This window comes from the organism of the source record quoted next, assembly GCF_019968955.1.
Source record: "MAG: Porospora cf. gigantea A chromosome Unknown PgA_NODE_455_length_17741_cov_364.734, whole genome shotgun sequence".
In the NCBI taxonomy this organism is placed as follows: Eukaryota; Apicomplexa; class Conoidasida; order Eugregarinorida; family Porosporidae; genus Porospora; species Porospora cf. gigantea A.
The window spans coordinates 1-17,741 of record NW_027151705.1 but is presented as its reverse complement, the minus strand read 5'-3'; the positions used below and the strand labels follow the sequence as shown (position 1 = coordinate 17,741).

At 53.4% G+C, this 17,741-nt stretch overlaps 12 protein-coding genes across 19 annotated transcripts; 6 read left to right on the top strand and 6 right to left on the bottom strand.

Annotated features, from left to right (window-relative positions):
• Nucleotides 1–442: 442 nt before the first annotated feature.
• On the bottom strand, nt 443–646 carry KVP18_002071 (uncharacterized protein; the record flags this gene model as incomplete). Its single annotated transcript, XM_067952686.1, has 1 exon — nt 443–646. The coding sequence occupies one exon, from the start codon at nt 644–646 to the stop codon at nt 443–445; it is 204 nt and encodes a 67-aa protein (XP_067808513.1).
• Nucleotides 647–689: 43 nt separating this feature from the next.
• On the bottom strand, nt 690–2,005 carry KVP18_002068 (uncharacterized protein; the record flags this gene model as incomplete). Of its 3 annotated transcripts, XM_067952682.1 has the most annotated exons (3): nt 690–1,098; nt 1,132–1,611; nt 1,650–2,005. In XM_067952682.1, 3 exons carry the CDS (start codon nt 2,003–2,005, stop codon nt 690–692), a joined length of 1,245 nt encoding a protein of 414 aa, XP_067808509.1. The 3 variants fall into 3 exon arrangements, with proteins under 3 accessions (XP_067808509.1, XP_067808510.1, XP_067808508.1); XM_067952681.1 differs by lacking the exon at nt 690–1,098 and having other exon boundaries at nt 1,113–1,611; XM_067952683.1 differs by lacking the exons at nt 1,132–1,611; nt 1,650–2,005 and having other exon boundaries at nt 690–1,064.
• A 294-nt stretch (nt 2,006–2,299) lies between these two features.
• Nucleotides 2,300–3,287, top strand: KVP18_002075 (uncharacterized protein; the record flags this gene model as incomplete). 2 transcript variants are annotated; one of them, XM_067952694.1, is made up of 2 exons in its annotated part: nt 2,300–3,021; nt 3,050–3,287. In XM_067952694.1, 2 exons carry the CDS (start codon nt 2,300–2,302, stop codon nt 3,285–3,287), a joined length of 960 nt encoding a protein of 319 aa, XP_067808521.1. The 2 variants fall into 2 exon arrangements, with proteins under 2 accessions (XP_067808521.1, XP_067808520.1); XM_067952693.1 differs by lacking the exon at nt 3,050–3,287 and having other exon boundaries at nt 2,492–3,025.
• A 57-nt stretch (nt 3,288–3,344) lies between these two features.
• KVP18_002065 (uncharacterized protein) lies at nt 3,345–3,830 on the top strand (the record flags this gene model as incomplete). The annotated part of the gene is made up of 1 exon (XM_067952677.1): nt 3,345–3,830. The coding sequence occupies one exon, from the start codon at nt 3,345–3,347 to the stop codon at nt 3,828–3,830; it is 486 nt and encodes a 161-aa protein (XP_067808504.1).
• Nucleotides 3,831–3,883: 53 nt separating this feature from the next.
• Nucleotides 3,884–6,161, top strand: KVP18_002072 (uncharacterized protein; the record flags this gene model as incomplete). Of its 2 annotated transcripts, XM_067952688.1 has the most annotated exons (3): nt 3,884–4,023; nt 4,051–5,997; nt 6,026–6,161. In XM_067952688.1, the coding sequence occupies 3 exons, from the start codon at nt 3,884–3,886 to the stop codon at nt 6,159–6,161; spliced, it is 2,223 nt and encodes a 740-aa protein (XP_067808515.1). The 2 variants fall into 2 exon arrangements, with proteins under 2 accessions (XP_067808515.1, XP_067808514.1); XM_067952687.1 differs by lacking the exons at nt 3,884–4,023; nt 6,026–6,161 and having other exon boundaries at nt 4,265–6,001.
• Nucleotides 6,162–6,738: 577 nt separating this feature from the next.
• Nucleotides 6,739–9,369, bottom strand: KVP18_002067 (uncharacterized protein; the record flags this gene model as incomplete). Its single annotated transcript, XM_067952680.1, has 1 exon — nt 6,739–9,369. One exon carries the CDS (start codon nt 9,367–9,369, stop codon nt 6,739–6,741), a length of 2,631 nt encoding a protein of 876 aa, XP_067808507.1.
• Nucleotides 9,370–9,421: 52 nt separating this feature from the next.
• On the top strand, nt 9,422–10,330 carry KVP18_002076 (uncharacterized protein; the record flags this gene model as incomplete). Its single annotated transcript, XM_067952695.1, has 1 exon — nt 9,422–10,330. The coding sequence occupies one exon, from the start codon at nt 9,422–9,424 to the stop codon at nt 10,328–10,330; it is 909 nt and encodes a 302-aa protein (XP_067808522.1).
• Nucleotides 10,331–10,434: 104 nt separating this feature from the next.
• KVP18_002069 (uncharacterized protein) lies at nt 10,435–11,208 on the bottom strand (the record flags this gene model as incomplete). The annotated part of the gene is made up of 1 exon (XM_067952684.1): nt 10,435–11,208. The coding sequence occupies one exon, from the start codon at nt 11,206–11,208 to the stop codon at nt 10,435–10,437; it is 774 nt and encodes a 257-aa protein (XP_067808511.1).
• Nucleotides 11,209–11,420: 212 nt separating this feature from the next.
• KVP18_002074 (uncharacterized protein) lies at nt 11,421–12,116 on the top strand (the record flags this gene model as incomplete). Its single annotated transcript, XM_067952692.1, has 1 exon — nt 11,421–12,116. The coding sequence occupies one exon, from the start codon at nt 11,421–11,423 to the stop codon at nt 12,114–12,116; it is 696 nt and encodes a 231-aa protein (XP_067808519.1).
• An 18-nt stretch (nt 12,117–12,134) lies between these two features.
• On the top strand, nt 12,135–12,530 carry KVP18_002070 (uncharacterized protein; the record flags this gene model as incomplete). Its single annotated transcript, XM_067952685.1, has 1 exon — nt 12,135–12,530. One exon carries the CDS (start codon nt 12,135–12,137, stop codon nt 12,528–12,530), a length of 396 nt encoding a protein of 131 aa, XP_067808512.1.
• Nucleotides 12,531–12,551: 21 nt separating this feature from the next.
• On the bottom strand, nt 12,552–15,934 carry KVP18_002073 (uncharacterized protein; the record flags this gene model as incomplete). Of its 3 annotated transcripts, XM_067952689.1 has the most annotated exons (3): nt 12,552–12,692; nt 12,721–13,895; nt 13,924–15,934. In XM_067952689.1, 3 exons carry the CDS (start codon nt 15,932–15,934, stop codon nt 12,552–12,554), a joined length of 3,327 nt encoding a protein of 1,108 aa, XP_067808516.1. The 3 variants fall into 3 exon arrangements, with proteins under 3 accessions (XP_067808516.1, XP_067808517.1, XP_067808518.1); XM_067952690.1 differs by lacking the exon at nt 13,924–15,934 and having other exon boundaries at nt 12,679–13,857; XM_067952691.1 differs by lacking the exon at nt 12,552–12,692 and having other exon boundaries at nt 13,886–15,934.
• A 122-nt stretch (nt 15,935–16,056) lies between these two features.
• On the bottom strand, nt 16,057–16,889 carry KVP18_002066 (uncharacterized protein; the record flags this gene model as incomplete). 2 transcript variants are annotated; one of them, XM_067952678.1, is made up of 2 exons in its annotated part: nt 16,057–16,781; nt 16,808–16,889. In XM_067952678.1, the coding sequence occupies 2 exons, from the start codon at nt 16,887–16,889 to the stop codon at nt 16,057–16,059; spliced, it is 807 nt and encodes a 268-aa protein (XP_067808505.1). The 2 variants fall into 2 exon arrangements, with proteins under 2 accessions (XP_067808505.1, XP_067808506.1); XM_067952679.1 differs by lacking the exon at nt 16,808–16,889 and having other exon boundaries at nt 16,057–16,731.
• Between the last annotated feature and the right edge of the window lie 852 nt (nt 16,890–17,741).

Sequence of the window (17,741 nt, the reverse complement as noted above, 5' to 3'; positions counted from 1 at the left end):
CGCGAGAAGTCATCGGCAATTTCTGAATTTAAATTCGGTGATTTGTGCACAAGGACTCATGTAGTACAAGTGGAACTCACAGAAGGTAGTAATGGCAACAAAGACAAGTGACGAAGTAGATGACCTCTCTCTTGTAATGCTGGCCACTGTACGATGAATCTGTGATTGAAAAGATTGGATCCTCACCTGTCAGCGACAGGGCGAACGAGGAGTCCAGTTAGCGAGAGGGACTGGGTTCGGCACCATGACTCGATGTACACGATATGGCAGGCGCATATGAATCTGAGGAGGTAGGCAGCCCAGCATAACGGCACTGCGGTAGAAGGTCCGTTGGTGAGAAGCAAACCTGGGCGCACTCTGAAGATCAGCAGTAGGCAACTCAGAAAGCTCCAAAGGGTAGATCCAACGGATGAAAAAAGTCTATGATGACACAGCTTTCCGCTCACCCTTGGTGCACGCTGCGGGCTCTAGGCAGCATTCTGATATCAACCATACAGGCCAAGCTCGCCGCTTGCAGCTTTCTGGCGCTGTGCAGATCCGTGTTGTGTACAGCCACCGTTAGACGCACAGCGGGGCCCAGCCTTTGAAGAATTGGAAGCAACTCGCGAGTGTGACCGCCCGATCCCAGCAAGACTAAAACCTCCATGCGAGATTGGCAATTTTTGTTGACTCATGAAGTTGAAGGCACATCACTCGTAATCCTCGTTGGCCGCAATGGTGAAGTACCGCAGCGTACAGGTCTTGGAGTCGGTTCCAAGAACGCGGAGGAAATCCCTCAGCTGGTGGTGCTTCAGATACTTCTTGGTGAGGAACTTAAGGTACCGCTTCGAGAAGGGAAGTGCAGCGTCGAAAGTGATCGAGTTGCCCTTGCGCTTCATAATGACGCGGTTACCGAAGTTGCCACAGACTCCATCAACCTTTATCCTATCGTGAAGGAACTTCTCAAAGCTGGCGACATCTAGAATGTTGTCCTCAACGGGGACAGCACAGTCAATCGCCAATTGAACCCGAGGGACGGCTCCCTTCTTAGCGAGCTTCTTGTAGATGTCAGCCTTCTTCTTCATGTGTGCCGACGCTACTAAATCGAGCTTTAGTGTGCTGAGACAAAACGGTTACCTTTTGGGGGTTGACATGGGCGTACGCAGCGAGGTGCTAGGCGTAAGCATGGATACGAGACGCATCACTTTTTTTTGCTTGCTTCTGGCCGCTTCTTCCTTCTTTCGAATCTCACGACTGGTGATCTGCCGAACGATTCGTTCTTCCCGCGGCACATCTGGCACGTGAAATGGCGTCCGCTCGTCTAAAACGCTTGGGGAACTGGCAACCCGTCCCCACGTCATGAGGGGAGTGGCGTCGATCAGTGGGGTGGACTCGAATCCAGGCCCCGAAAAACGACCCAAAGCTGCGTGGTCGATCTGGGAATCCTCGATGAGCTCCCTCACGGGTATGCTAAGAGTGGTGTGGCTGAAACGTGTGTTCTCAGGCTTGGTTTCCTTCTTCGTGTCTACAACAGCTTGCAATGAGGACTCTATGGGAAACATTAGTGCATTGCGGCCTGCAATGGCGTTCCCCAGAACATTGCGATTGGAGGACTGGAACGATGGCCCATCGCTGGAAAACATTACCAACATATCAAATGCGATACGTACCGAATCTGCTCTGGCTCTACATTGTGCAGCGCGCTCTGGTTGATCCACAGCTGCTGATCTTGCACCTGCTTCATGCTCTCCTTGGTCACTTGCTCAAAGCTCCTGTTGTCCTCGCTGGTGAAGTTGTTGACGAACTGGTTGAGGCTAACTCCTGACAGCTCCAGGTTAACTTCGCCGCCATCAGTGCACTCCATTTTTTTGCTGGTGATCACTGGCTCGACTGGCGTGTCGTCGTCAATGTCACCTCTGCACACGCGCTGCCGAAGGGCGTGAAGGTCAGGGTAGTAATCCCGTTGAATTATTTTCTCCAGACAGTCAACGTAATCTTCCTCGAAGAGGACTTTCTGTTCAGACATCAAAATTGTGCATTTGCCGTCTAATGGAGTGGCACCAAGTGAGGCGATTCACTCTATGGGAGTCAGATTACAGAGGACCCCAATCCACCTAGGGTGGTGTTTTCCCTGGCCGGAGGAGGACTCGGGACGGTGCAGCAGCTTCTAAATCGCCCCGGAGCCTCTCGAACATTAGTGGCGACCAATCTCTTGTATGCTGAGTCCTCCCTGTGGAGATATCTCCAACAGCCTGTCTCTTCAGCGTGCTCGTCACAGACAACTGCCCTCCTGGCCCACAAGGCCTTAACCGACGCCGCCATGTGCATATTCACAGAGGAGCTGGCCGGTGCGTGGCCGTGCAGCGACAAGTGGGCTCCCGTAGCAAAGCTCTGGAGGTGTCGTGGCGTGGGCGTCTCCTGCGCTCTCGCGACTGTAAATCTGCGGAAAGGGCCCGATCGAGTCTATGTGCAGTGCAGTGGGTTTGAATTTGACAGGATCTCGTGCTGCAATATGCGCAAGCGAGACCGTACCGACGAAATGAAGTTGGTGGATGACTTGGTCTCGCGCACACTCCGGGATCAGCTGGCTCACCGACTTAATGAGCGATGGCCTCACGACACCTGCGCCTTAATGGGAGCTGCGACCGAAACCGACCAGGAGTTTTACCGGACATCACAGTCTTGGAATGCTGTACAGAAGTCGCTGTTCCAGAATGTTGGAGGGTACCTACTGTATCTATCAAGAGGTCTGTGGTGGCACCGAGGCCCTTTGGGGAAGTCAACATTGTTCATCCTTTCAGGCAGCTTCAATCCGGTGCATCATGGACACCACGAAATGCTCAGACACGTCGCCAGCCAAGAGACCGAGGGCGGGTCCTTCCTCTACGAGCTCTGCATTCACAACGCTGACAAAGGGGAGGTGCCCTTTGAGGAGATGGAGTCCCGACTTGGGAACTTCTCTACGGGAGCGGTGCTCATCACAAGTGCACCCCGTTTTATAGACAAAGTGCGCCTCCTACGACGAGAGGGGTGTAAGAACAAGTGAGCTCCAAGAAGCACTGTCATGCAGAATCGTCTTCATCGTGGGTACAGACACCTACATTAGGCTAATTGACCCGAAGTACTACTCCGACATTGAAGAGGCGTTTCGAGAGTTTGAAGCTGCCGGAGTGGGGTTTACGGTAGTACCGCGAAGGTCGGCCTCTAACCCAACAGGCGAAGTCCCTATGACCCAACGGGGCTTATTCAAGTTTGCGAAGGAGTTTGAGTGTGTTGATGTGTCATCGACTCAATTGCGAGCCGCCTAAATACAGACATTGGGACAAAACGTTTAATTTGAACTTCAGTTGAGGGAGGCATTGGAAATGTCTGCTTCACCCACCGATGCTAGTATTGAAGCGGCTCGCGCCAAGATGCGTGCCCGTTTCGGAGACGGAGCCAAGAAGTGCGGCGCGTCCAGACGCGCAGGACCCGTGAAGAGAGGCAGAGGCGAAGACGCCCGTAACGCCCAGCTTTTTCTGAAGAAGACCAAGACCTCGGGTATGACCCACGCAGTACAGTGTCGTGAGATCCAGGTTCATTTCGAGGACAATGACGATGTGACTGTCTTCACTGAACCGGTCGTCACTTACAACGTTCCAGCTCACTTATTCATCTGTGAGCCCAAGACTGAGGCTTCCGTTGTGACTCGCTCTAAGACTGAGCTGCAGAGCGATTCTGTTAAGGAGATATTGCAGTATGCGCCGCAGCTGCAGCAACTCATGAGCATGAACGAAATGAAGGGCCAGCAGGGCGAGACAGCAGATGACGATGACATTCCAACATTGGAGAAGATCGAAGAGGCTGACTAAAAATTCATGCATGGCCAACTGGGTGGTGTGAAATACACAAAAAAATCAATGCTATGGGCTGCGAAGAACTAGAGAACCCCACCTGGAAGGCTGAGTCCTGTGCAGCTCTGTCGACTGTGCAGCGACTGGCCACTGCTATTGAGACCAGGACTCCCTATGAGAGGCTTCTGGCGGTCTCCGGTGCGTTTCACAAGTGAGGTACTCCAAGCCTCCAACACAGTATCATCCACAGACCTAACTTTAGACCTAAGGCGATCAAGTTGCCTTCCTCCTCGAGCTCGTTCTCGACATCTCTGTCGGCGCTTGACTCGACTTTACGACGCACCTCTTTTGTAGCACCAGAGGTGTGGAAGCCGAAGCCGAAGCCGACCGCCCCGGTGGTTAGTCAGACATTTTCCTTGCCTCCTGGGGGCGCTGGTCAGGGCCTCCCACCTATGCGAGAGGTGCCGCGGACGTACATGACTGGATCAGCCGAAAGTCCTCGAAACGCGGCCTCGATGCGGCTTCCATCCGCTAAGGGACCAAAATCGAGTCGCCCACCGTTGATCGTCAAGTGGCTCTACCCGCCTGCTAGGTACGTAGAGGTTACTGGTACGTTCTGCACACCAAAATGGACTAAGCGCTACCCTCTTTATTGGTGTCCCAAGAACGGGTGTCACTGGCTCAACCTCCTCGAAGTCGTTCCCGGAATACAAGGTTCACACCAATATAAGTTGATAGTTGACGGCCAGTGGAGATGCGATCCTTTTGCTCCTATATGCGACGACGCCAGCCTATCGCACAATCTCAACAACTTCGTCAGCGTCCTACCTGACCCAATACGGCAGAACGTTTTCGCGTCCAACCAACGCAGGTTGTCGGCGTTTTCGCAGAGGTCCATCTGCTCCAATGCTAGCGGAGGGTCGGTTTGTGGATCGTCGTCCGCCTCCAGCCCTGTAAGACACGGCCCTGCCGCGTGTGCACGAGTCCGTCGCGCCGCTTCCTTCGGTTTGACTGAGAAGTTGCCGCAGGAGCTCTCTCTTTCGTTGAACGTCTCCCCCACCTACTACTCCCCTACCCAGCCCGATCGTCGACGAAGCCTTGTTGACAAGTCGAGTGATCTATCGTTTCACGAGGACAATATAATTGGCACCACTTTGGTGGCGCATCCAAAGTGGGCCAAGAAAATGAATCGCGGCCGAGAAGCACGGTTGCGGTACCGCGAACAGCAGAAGTGCCAACGGGGAGGTCGTCGATCCTCGTCAGCTTCAGGGTCCGAAACAGGAGATGTCATGCGCCGAGCTGTGTCTCTAATGCGAATTCGGAGCTACTGGCCGGACAAAGTGTTAGAGCTTCTGCACTCTCCAGACATTCTCCTCGAACTTAACGTCCCTAAGAACGTTTTGAAAGCAACAGAAGGGCTCGAGCTGTCTATCGGCGCTTGCATGATTCCGCACCCCGACAAGAGGGAGACCGGAGGCGCAGACGCCTTTTTTTGCAGCAGGCTCCGGGGCGGGGCTATGGGAATCTCTGACGGCGTTGGGGAGTGGGACAGATTCGATCTCGACCCCCGCCAATTCGCTGAGGAAATGATGATAGGTGCCAAGAACTCCTTTGAAAGGGAAGACTTACCTGCCGACTCAGAGGAGCGCGCTGCACACATGGTCAACCGGGGTTACCACAACGCGACTTCCTTCGGATCATCAACGGTTATCGTCGCCTGCATGAACGATGACGGGTCAGAAGTCGGTATCGCAAGCTTGGGGGATTCTTCCGTGATCATTCTTCGCCGAACGCATTACCCCCACTTTCAAGTAGTCATGCGCAGTTTCGAGCAGCAGCACATGTGGAACTGCCCATACCAACTTTCAAACATCCCCACTGAGAAGGACTTCCCCAGTTTAATACTCCATGGCAAGGAGAAGCTGGTGGGCCTTTTTAAAAAAGGTCCTGTGGTGAAGGAGGACACGCCCAGCATGTGCACCACGTTTCGAGTACCAGTAGAGGAGGGCGACCTCATAATAATGGGGTCAGACGGCCTCTTTGACAATCTGTTCGATCACGAAATCGTTGGCTTGTGCAACCTATGCCTGTCTCCGCGGGAGGCTGACGCGTTGCATGACTGGGTGCTACATACACCGGCGCAGGTGTTGGCGACTGCTCTGGCGGATGCAGCAGATTTCAAGAGGTGAGTCCCGACGGTTGGAAGCATGCAGCCGCGACCCCGGTTGTCGGACTCCCTTCGCACAGAACGCTCGAAAGCAGGGGTTGTTGTACTCTGGAGGGAAGCTCGACGACATTTCTGTGGTTGTCTCCTGGGTTTGTCGGGGAGAGAGAGCTCCGAGCGATTAATGGCCTCTGAGTGAATAACGACAGCATCAAGTCTTTTGAAGATCAACGAGGAACTTTTTGACTGCTGGGTTGCTCGACTTTTTATTGGTGTTGATGTCGTATTCGCGGGGCACATATCCGTTCAAGACGCGGTGGAACGTCACGTTAAGTCTTTTGAAGAAACTTTTTTGTGCATAACTATTAAGACCAAGAAGGCCACCCTCGGTCAAGCATCACGGGTAAGCCCAGAACGTAGACCCATGGCAACGTTGTAAGACATGACTTGTGGCCTCATAGGCCGCTTCAAGAATCACGAAGCCCAGAACGTAGCCCATGGCAACGTTGTAAGACATGACTTGTGGCCTCATAGGCCGCTTCAAGAATCACGAAGCCCAGGACGTAGCCCATGGCAACGTTGTAAGACATGACTTGTGGCCTCATAGGCCGCTTCAAGCATCACGAAGCCCAGGACGTAGCCCATGGCAACGTTGTAAGACATGACTTGTGGCCTCATAGGCCGCTTCAAGCATCACGGGTAAGCCCAGGACGTAGCCCATGGCAACGTTGTAAGACATGACTTGTGGCCTCATAGGCCGCTTCAAGCATCACGGGTAAGCCCAGGACGTAGACCCATGGCAACGTTGTAAGACATGACTTGTGGCCTCATAGGCCGCTTCATGGCCGTTTCCGGCGCCAGCTCTGGCGGGACGTAGTATGGGAAGCCCAAATCGATCACCTTCTGTATGGATTGTAAGGGTTGCGTTCGGCGGAGCATCTTCACACCAGTGCCAGGCGGGCGCTTCGGCAGTGGCGGCAATCTGGGCAGTGGCTCTGCACGCTTGTCCCATATGTTGTAATCAAACTTGTTGTAATTCACAGGTGGTTGCCGGGCCACCTCCCAAAAGGATAGCCAGGCGGGGTGAGCACCTGCGGTTTCAGGATGTCCGGCGAGGGCCGTGTGAGCCAGCCGCGTGTACTCTTGGATATCGATTTGCAACGGAATGGTGGAGACATCGAATCCTAGCTCATCAAGCAGAGTTAATGTTGGAACCTGGTGTCTACCCCAGCACCCAACCGAGTCGTCTTTGAACCACCTCCATTCCACTGTGGGCTTGGCGAAGCGGACACTTCTGACTTTGTGCAGAGGTAGTGCGTTGTTTGCTATGGATCGACCTCCTGTTTTCCAATGCTGTCGGTGCCGAATACGGTCTCGGCTCCAAAGGGATGCAGTACGCGCGACGTATCCTGCCTGACGCGCGACCTCCAGGGGTGTGGACTCCTCCGAGTCATAGTACGTTTCAAACTCATCTTCGAACTGCACGTGGTAGTCGTCATACTCTGTCATGCTTGCTGACGTGGAAGAGCTAGGAACCGTTGATCGCGGAGGCGGTGTGGTCCACGTATCTGAGGACTCAACTGCGGTGGTTGACGAGTGCGTGGGCAATGAATAGTGGCTGTCGCTCCACAGAACTCTCTCAGGGAGATCTAGTCGCGGGAACCCATAACGGCCACGAATCCTGGGTGAAAGCTTCGGTCGTTCGATGTGGGCATCCGTGTCAGCGGACGTAGGCGGCACGACTACGATTACTTGCTCAGGTGCCTTGACCTTCTTCAGCGGACCTTTTTGGCCTCTGTCGAAAAACGCGGCTCGTTCCCGCCGCTGCGGCTCTTCTTTTGGCCACAGGACGTGCTGGGCCCAGCGACGAAGTCGGTGCGAAGGCCGTTGCACTTGGTACTTGTAATTTTTTATCTTTTTACGAATGACCTTCTTCCCAATCTTCTTAGGACTTTTGGGTGACTCTTGTTCCAACTCGCCTTCCACTTCGGGATCTGGCAGAGTCAGCACGTTCGTACTTTCCTTTCTGGCCAGCCGCCTAGGAGCAGGCAGATTTTTGGTCGGAGGTTCAATGAAGCGAGGCTTTCCTTGGAGTTGCTCCGACTTCGGTCCTTTCCTCTCTCCTTGAATGGCACCCTTCAATGTGGGTTCAGTTTTCCAGCGGTCATGTTTTCGTTGCGGCACTTCGACGGCGAGCCTAACCGATGGCTGTGCTGGCTTTGTTTTGGTTACGTGGCGAATCCATTTAGGCCTGCGGAACTTTTTCACTTTTACTTTGGTCATCCTTGCAGTTACGCTCAACGACAGGCTCTTGCTGGTCGCCTTGTGTAGAACCTCCGTCATGAATTTTAGTTTAGTGGTCATCTGCTGCCTCTGGTTAACATTCGTTAGCTGTTGGGTTTCCCAAGTGAATTCAGAATCACTCAGCGTGTCCAGCCTCTCGTACTGACCCTTAGGCCGAGGCACTCGTTTCTTTTTAGGTGGAGGTCGTTTTGGAATCTCTAAGTAGATGCGGAAAAACCGAATCACATCTGTGAGGTACTCAAACTTGGCACGACCACCCTCGGCGGGCATGTTTACGAATCTCATCGTCGGAACGAAAGGAGTAGCCTGCACCTCTTGCTTGACTGGCGCCTGCACTTCCGGTCTTTTGAAGAGGGGGGGGGCTGCGACTGCGGCGGCCTCAGGACGGGTGGCAGTTCTGGGTGGTACCACTCGAGCGACGCCTTCGTCCGCCGGTTCGTGAAGGAAATCTGGCGGTCGGCGGCGAGCGCCGCGGACCGCGGCAGGGAAGCGGTCATCTTCCAAGGACTCTGATGGCTGAGGAAGCTTTCCTTGAGCAGGCACCATGAAGAGAGAGGCAGGATTCGGCACGTAGACTGTTCTGCCATTGAAACCGACGAGCCCTCGCCCAGTCGTGGTGTCAAATATCGGGATAGCCATCGGCATCCGATGGCCTGGGGCTGGGTCTGCAGCGAAGGTGGGCGGCCTAACCAGCGGGACATCCACTGAGCCATCCACCCTGACACTAGGGCAGGGCAGGTCGAACCGTCTATAGAACGCTTCAGCCGAAGGGTTTACTCTCATCGCCACGACGCCCGCGGAGTGAATCGGGCGGTCTCTGACTACATACGGGACGTTGAGCACCGGCAACATCAACGGCACGTCGCAGGGGCTGATGGGGATGTAGCCCATATGTACATCCTGGTCTAGAAGGCTGGTGTCGTTCCAGTCCTGCCGCCGGATTCGGGGGGGGGCGTCGCCTAGCAACGAGGACACGGAGTTATGCGCCAGCTGAAAGTTGCGCTGGTACATTCCCGCATCCAATCCTTGACCCTCGGAGTGGAGAATGGTAGACCAGTCAATGCGGGAGTAGCTTCCTGCACCGGCCATAGATACGTGCGTGACAGATTTGCTGTTATAATTTTTGACGCACCTCCAGGCCATGCCGTCAGCTCTCGAAAAGTTCGTAGTCGATCAACGTCTACACTACAGGACGATACACCGAGCAAATTCAGTGGCAGCGTTCAATCATGGGAAGTGGACGGAGTGTGTAAACTGCTTGCAGCGGTCGTTGGCGACCTTTGACAGGCCGCTGGACCCGGATATGGGAGTAGACCTCTATCTCTTGTGCAAAGCTAGCTCCCGTGCCTCAGATGTGCCCCCGTGGTCGGATGCTCTGGGGAAGCTACAAGTACTCGTGAACAACACTCTATACGCCCTAGGCCACGGACACCTTGGCGACCGGCAAGTGGGCACTATTGGACCCGTGCTACAATGCACAATGGAAACGCTGGCGTTCCTCTGCCGCGAACTAGGTCTTCTATTTTCACACGTGAAAAGAAATGACGACTTCGATTTCTACTGCTCCCTACACCTGGACATCCTTAGCAAAGTTCATGGGCCGGACTCGATCATCTTAGCCGACGCTCAGATGGAGTTTGCCGTGATGCTGGCGCAGGTTCGGGACTTTCACCGCGCGTTAACGATGGCCGACGAGAGCCTGGCCACGCGTATCTCCCACCTCGGTGACTTCGACTACCGCCCTCCTCACCCTAGAGTTGCTGACGGGTACTTCAATGTGGGCGTGCTCAATCGAGTAGCAGGGGACTCGGTAGTGGCGCTGCAGTGCTTGCTGACATGTCTAGACATGCGATCCAGAATGCTAGCATCTAGGCGCGAGGAGGCGATATTGGAGGTCATCATGTCGATTGGCATGCTCCACCACCAGACGCGCAATTTCCGTACTGCGTTCAAGTGCTACGAAGAAGTCTACTTAGGAACAACGGATGCCCATAGAAAGGCAGCACTGCGTAGGCTCTTGGATCACCTGCACTCAGACGTTACCACCTGAGTTCGGCGTTACCACCTGAGTTCGGCGTCTCCAAGGGAACCATCTACTAGACCGCTACGTCAGAGTTTAACAGGACTGTCATCAGATAGCATCGCACTGACACTCTAAGCCTCAACGAAGTGGAAGACTCCTGATTTCTGGACCAGATCTCTCTCCTCGGGGGAAAGGACCTTGGTAATGGCCTCCTTCTTGGCATCATGGAGCTTGCCGAGGAACTCAGTGCGCTTCTCGAAGGCCTCAGCCGCCTCGCATTTGCGCTTGTCCTCCAGTTGCTGGACCAGACCGTCGTACTTCCAGCCCACCAGGGTGGATAGGTCACCAAGACGAGAGCGCTTAGTGCGAGACTTGAGAGCGCTCTGGTGCTTCAGGTCCGGGTTCATGAATCGAGGCTGCTTACGGAGCGCTGGGGGAATGCCCTCCACACAGTACAGGCTCTTGAACGCTCTGAGGCCACGTTGAGTTTTGTGGGGAAGCATGCCTCTAACGGTCCTCCAGAAGATCATTCTGGGGGATCGGTAGTGCCTGTGGGAGTGAATGCGGGGGTTGGTGTTAGAGGCCTTGTTAAGGAATCGCTGATACTTAGCACGACGAGCCTGAAGCTTTCCGCTCATCATGATGTCCTCGCACCGAACGACAACCACCTTCTGTCCAGACAGCAGCTCCTTAGCCACGCGGGAAGCGAGCTTGCCCAGCATGTGGTCATGGGCGTCAATCACGAGCAGCTTCCGATGCATAGTCCTGTGTGCTGGTGCGGCGTAAATCAGCACTTTCTTAGCTTCCGTTTTGTCCCGATGCCACTTGCACGATGTCGGCGGCTGTGGGATGGCGAGACGCAAGCTGCTCTTGCTCGGCCGGGCCGGAGCTGGCAAAACGTCCATGCAGTCAGTGGTGTTTGCTCACCAACACTTGAGGGTAGCGGATCAATCGTTTTTACATGTAGGACACGAAGGCAACGAATTGCATTGAACAATGCGATTTCCCGTTCCTCTCCGATTTACATTTGAACGTTTGGGATTGCGGAGGGCAGGACCGTTTTCTAGACTCATATTTGGGCCAGCAAAAGGCTCTGGTATTCAGCCACACTGCTGTGATGATCTACGTTCTAGAAGTGAGAGGCGCGTCCTTGGTTGAAGTGACCAGCTCTGAAGACATTGAGAAGGACACTCATTACCTTCGAATGTCCGTAGAGCAACTAAGGTTTTTCTCTCCTAATTCGCACGCGTTCTGTCTAGTCCACAAGATGGATCTGGTCACACCGACGGAACGTGAAGCTGTCTTCCATTTCTACCGTGGGCTGCTGGCTGATGTTATCATGTGGGAGGGGCACGTCGACGTATCCCCTAGCAGCATCTGGGACGAATCTCTTTTCGTTGCCTGGTCAAAGATCACGTCGTTGGTCACTCCCAAGGCCAAGTACCTCCAGCGTGTGGTGGACCAGGTGAGGGAGGTCACGGGCGCAATTGAAGTGGTGCTGTTCGAGCGAGTCACATTTTTGGCCATTCTCCGTTCCACGGACGCGGAACAGAGTCGGGCATTGCTACCGGACCGTTTAGAGAGGCTCTCCACTCTTTACAAGCAATTCCGGTTGGCGTGCAAGCGACAGATGACGAACTTTGCAATTTTCTCACTGCAAACCGCCGACTTCGCTGCCGTTGTCCAGAGGTTCACGCCCAGCACATACGTCTTCCTTGTCACTTACTCTGACAAGTGCCCGTTGGGTGGTCTCTTATGCAATCTGGACGTCGTTCGCGACGCGCTCAGAGAATTGCATCCAGAGTCATCGTAACCCAATGAATTTCCAAATATGGTCACGCTTGTCGACTACGACCTGGACTCCGAGGATTCCCTGCCTGCCCTGGACTCCGAGGTTACAGGCGTCGAGTCGGGCTCAGAACTCGACGGCGTGCAAGTCCCCCCTGCGGCGTCGCATGTTCCACCAGGCGCCTGTCACAGGAGCTCACTTGTTCTTTGCCCAGCAATGCCTCAGGATATGCGGACCAACATTAATGAGCTGCTGAATATGAGGGAGAAAGGTGAGAGCATCAACGCCGAGATTGAGAAGTTGCCTCAATTCCGCAAACCTGCATTCAACAATGCTATAGCAGCTAAATTTAACATAGACCCATTCGCCTCTAACTTGGAGGACCATCGGCAGGACATCTCTATTACGTACCACGACCTCCGTGTGCGGTTGGACTGAGGATCTCAGGCTTCCTCTTGTTCACTCTAGCTCGCTTGCGTCCTCGGCGACCGACTTCACAAGATTGGTCTTCATGCCGGGTACAGACATCTTGTTGGCCATTCGCTGGTTTTCCTTTTCCTGTTGAAGACTCAAAGCCTCTTGCTTGTCAGCGACAAAATCCTGCGTCAGTAACTCGTCCCTCGCTCACTGCCTCCGATCCTGCGTACTCCTTCAGCTGCAAAAGGAAATCCTTCACCTTCCGAGAGAAATCGGTTTGCTCACCCACGCTGTTGAAGAGCCCCACGACGAATGCTTCCGCCTGCGTGGGGTTCACGTTGGGGAAACTGGCCGTTATGCTTGCCACGAGGTTGGCTTGGATTTTCGGGATCGTCAGTCCGGCAGTCTCATCGTTGATGAAGTCAAGCTCAACCATCAGGAAGAGCTGATGTAAGATCAGCGACTGCTGCGTCAGACCAGCGCGGTGCATTGTATCGGTGGCCACTCCGATGACGGCGTTCTGCACGCGGTACCAGTAGCTCCGACAGTAGCCTTGCAAGAATGTAGGGCCGTGGGTGTCAGCGCCAGCCATAAGCTGGGTATGGAACTCGGAAAGAGTATGTAGGGCTTTAGCAGCGATTGTAGGCTGCTCATGTTGAAATCCAAAGATCAGACAGTCCACGTAGAGAGACAAGTTCTCGAATGTCTGCCGTTGAAGGCTCCCCATACAGTGACGTGTTAACACGTCTAGGGTGTTGAAGAGATTATATCTGAGATCCGGATACATGTGTTGGTTTGCTGTAAGGAGCTTCAAAGCTGGGTTGAAGCACAAAACGAAGAGCCCGTCTATTAGGTGGTCCATGCGCCGAGGTCGAAACTCAAGAAGCACCGCAACGAAGGAGAGCACGCCGGGATCTCTATTGTCGTCCACAGTAGAGTGAAAGTCCTCAATGGCCACCTTAAGAAACTGTAGAGCGGCCATATCGATTTTCTCGCTCTCGGCGGCGGACACGAGACTGGCATCGTTACCCAGCTCTCTGATGTATATCTCCATCATCTTCAAAAAATCCCGTTTGCACTGGCGCAGAGGCTTTACGTAGGCGTAATGGAGAGCATCCGAACCTTTTTCAGCCGCTTCCTTGTTGATCAGCGCCGCGAAAACGCCGTGGAAATGCAGAACCCCCTCAGCTACCGTCTGAATCAGAGAGTACGTGCCCTTGGGACAACCGACAGCCACCATTGTAATCTTCCTCGCTATGAGTGATTGTGCCTTAGCGATATCCACCACGCTGCTGACAGAGTCCATGTGGGCTTGGCAGAGGGCCCACTTCTCCTTAGCGGTGGCCATTAAGCCGTCCAGCGCGAGGAACTTAACATCATCGTCCTCTGGATGAACCAATGCACGCTTGCCTACCGTAGTTCCCAATAGCCGTAGCTACGGCCTCATACAATATGAGAACTTGTTTCTGACCCACAAGCAAGGCCTCGAGTTCAGGGACACTCGCAACGACCCATTCTAGAATGCTCTTGCCCGGTTTGACTGTGCGAAGTCCATCAGGCTGTATCTTCGTCAGCGCTTTCCCAGCTCCAGTGCATATGTTGAGAAAGCAATTAACCGCCATCTCCTGAACCCCTGGAAACGGATCCGCCATGAACTCAAAGCATTTGGTAACCAGCGTCTCCAGCAGACCAGCACTCTGAGATAAAAAGTCTGTGTAGCATCCGAAAACGTACAGGACCATAGCTGCGACTATAGCCTTGTTCTCCTTGCCCTTCTTGTGCCCGCACAACCACATCAGGCTCCGAGTCACCTCAATCAGAAACGACCGCTCCACAGCAGTGGGCAGGCTGCCCGAGATTGAGCCTACGCTCCAGCAGACACGATTCAGCATAGTTGGGTTCCATTGCTTCTGATGACCTCCTTGTTGCAGACCGTCGATGATGTGGCGAAGCAACTGGTTGAGGACATCGGACATGTGCTGGGGATTCAGGTTTGTCAGGTACACGATTGACTCTCTCATAACCTCGTAGAGCGATATCTCGTCTGTGTCCGGAAGGTGCTCCTTGTCTACGGTGCCGCTGTCTTCGTCGTAGCAGATACATACCTCCTTCGGCTTGGCCATGCGGCTGACCAGGATCTCTCTTAATCTTTCGAAGGTCCTCGCGAACTCCGAAGCCCGACTAGAGAAGGAGCTAACTACCCCGCGGTCACCTCTGAACACTTCAGAAGAGCTGATTCCCTTGAGCTCGGCGTTACGCACGACCTCTAGGACCACGTCCTCTGCAAGGTCATGCCAGTAGTTTAGGCATATTTTGAAGGTCTCGTCATTAGGCACGCGGCTCATCCTCAGCAGAAACTCATGGGAAAGCTGCAGGCGTCGAGCGCCCTCAGCGTCCGGCCTCCGCTCCATAAGGCCCCGATATAACCGCAGAAACGCGGTGAAGAGGATAGCCATCTGTCGGTAGTACTGCTCCCAAAACTGGGAGGCCTGGCTGTTCACCTCTTTGTTGTACTGGAATGTGCTTTCTGGTAATCTGTCGGCCATTGATAGTATCTGATCCCACAAAGGCATAACGACGCCTGTGGTGGCCTCAGTCGGCTTTATAGATACAATCTCTGTGAAACACTTGAGCACCTGAATCCGAACCACCTGCTGGTCTTTGGCGTAAACCAGCAGCTCGATGAGTCCTGTATGGAAAACAGCCGTCTCAGGCATCCATCTCAAGAAGTTGGCCAAGCAACTCATTGTTGCCTGCAGCAACGAGGCGGACACGCTTGCCTGGTCGGCTTGGTACTGCGTGAGCACGAACAGACACAACTCCAGCACAGGACCAAACTCCTCCGCAAACCGCTGGACTAGGGTCTGATTCTTCTTTGATGTCATCTCGGATCCGTAGTCGAACAAATCCTCCGCGAGAATTCTGAAGATCGTCAGGGTATTCTCACAAGTCGACTGGTTCTGCCGGGCAGTTGACGTGAGATCGGTCACGAAGGAGGGCCACCTTGCAGGCCATTCGTGAGCAGCTATCTTGACCAACGTCTCGTTAACCTTGTTGACGAAGAAGAGCTGTGTCTGCATCGTCGTTGGGTTCTGGCAGTGAGAGACCAGATTCATGATGAAAGTTTTCAGCGTTTCTCTCTCATCAGCTTGGAGTGCATGCCATCGAGTCTGAACCACATCCTCCACCAGTGAAACTGCGAAGTGCCTTGCCTCGTAGCTCTCTGCGTGAGTCATTACTGCGCCCGCTATAGACCACGCGTTAGGCAAACCCTTTAGTTCCGCTAGCACCTGATGTGCGCACTGCATGTCGATTCGCTCCGTGCCGCCGTGGTACATGGCTCGGACAATCACGTCGAGAAGAAGGACGGTCTCTCTATCGTAGCATGTAATGTCCAGCACACGACTTGCCTGGCTATAGTCCATAAATGAACGAATTCTGATTTGAAATGCTCTGTAGTGGCACCTTTGTGTTCCACAGATTTTACTCTTTTGTTCGAGACGAAAATACGATGACTGGAGAAGTTGAGAGTTCGTTGAGCGTTTTGCTAATCACGCGTTTCGAACAGTGGTGGACACGACAGAATAGCAGGACTACAGCCAGTAACAACCAACTTGCTTACACCCGAGTAGGTATCTCCTTCGATGATAGCGTCCCTTAAAGGACACAGGTAGCTTGGTGGGTTGTCGTCTACAGACAAGTACTGCCCTATGAGAGGACTGGTCGGAGAGGCAAGGTATGCAGCCCATGTACTGACCCATCTCTCCCAGATCTCCGGAATGGCCTCCTCCCGCACTCGCTTTGGTGGGGACTGCAGCACGTCAGGCAGCCTCCGAGGCTCAGGTTGCAGGCCGAGATTCTGTCGCACTGCGGCGGCGAGCTTCGCGGGATCACTGCGTTGGCGGGGAGGAGGCGGCTGCAGCGTTCGAGGTCGCTGTGCCCCGCTCGAGCTGCTGTCACTGCTGGTGGAGTCCGAGGACGCTCCATCACTATGATCTGGGAGAGGAGTTGGTGGACGCCGTGACAGGACCTTCTCGAAAGGGTCGTGATTAGAGGGGGGGATGAATGTGACGCCCTCGTGGCGCACTTTTAGCTTGGTTTGTGGAGAGAAGTACAGTCGCCAAGTCTTCTTTGCTGAGCCGAAGATAGACATGTCTGTGGTATTGTTCAGAACCGGAACGCAAGCCAAGGCTCCCTTCCACTGGAGAAAATCCACATACATCTTTGGGTCCTTCGGTTTGAACCTGATGCCTTCATTGAACAACTTCCCATCTGTGTAACCATTCAAAGGTGCCCACACTTTTCAAAAATCTTCCTAAGATCGGAACGGGAGATCTTCTCAGGAATGTCGAGGCTAATCACTGTGTACGGCGGAGGCATCAACTGGGAAATCACTAAATCCACGCGAAGGTTTCGACGCCTGTCTCGTCTCAAACGTTTGAGTGGCTGCAAGTGTTTATGGTTTACGACATAACGCCCCAGCGCCTAAAAGAGCTTCTGCGCTGGCAGGGGTAGGGTTGTTATTTGCGCTGGAGTTGGCAGGGCACTGTGGTTGAGTCTACACATTGTGACTGCCATGTTTTAGTAGGACATTGGGGGGAGAGTTTAGATTTTGCGAAATCGATCCTAATCATTCACCAATGACCATGCTCGTTCATGATCAAAAATTTCAAAATGCTTACTCTATGCTCGTTCATGATCAAAAATTTCCAAATGCTTGATGAAGTTCCTCGTTCATGATCGAAATATGCTCGTTCATGATCAAAAATTTCAAAATGCTTAGATGAAGTTCCTCGTTCATGATCGAAAATTTCAATGAACAATCCCAGCCAGGCAAGGTACGAGAATTTTCTAATGATTACTAACTAGAGAGAAATAGAATCTTGCATTATATCGCCCAAGTTAACCTCGAACTTCCCTGCTGTTTCACGCAGAGTGTCCTTTTAAAACCAGTAGTACGGTGTTGTGTCGTAAAATTATCAAGTGTCTCGGCTTGTGGCTGTTAACCGTTCTCGAAAGTTTAATCCGACCGCCAAATATCCGTTTTGTCTCACGGAATATGGTGTTAAAACGTTGCTTCCACAAAATGCGCTCAGCACTTGAAGATCTCTAGGGGTTTGGGGGGTGTGGGCGGTTGGAACATCTCACCTACGAGATGCTTGATGATGATATCTACAGACCTAAGCAGACACCTCTGGTGAGAATCGCGTGACTGATCTTTCGCTCAGTAGG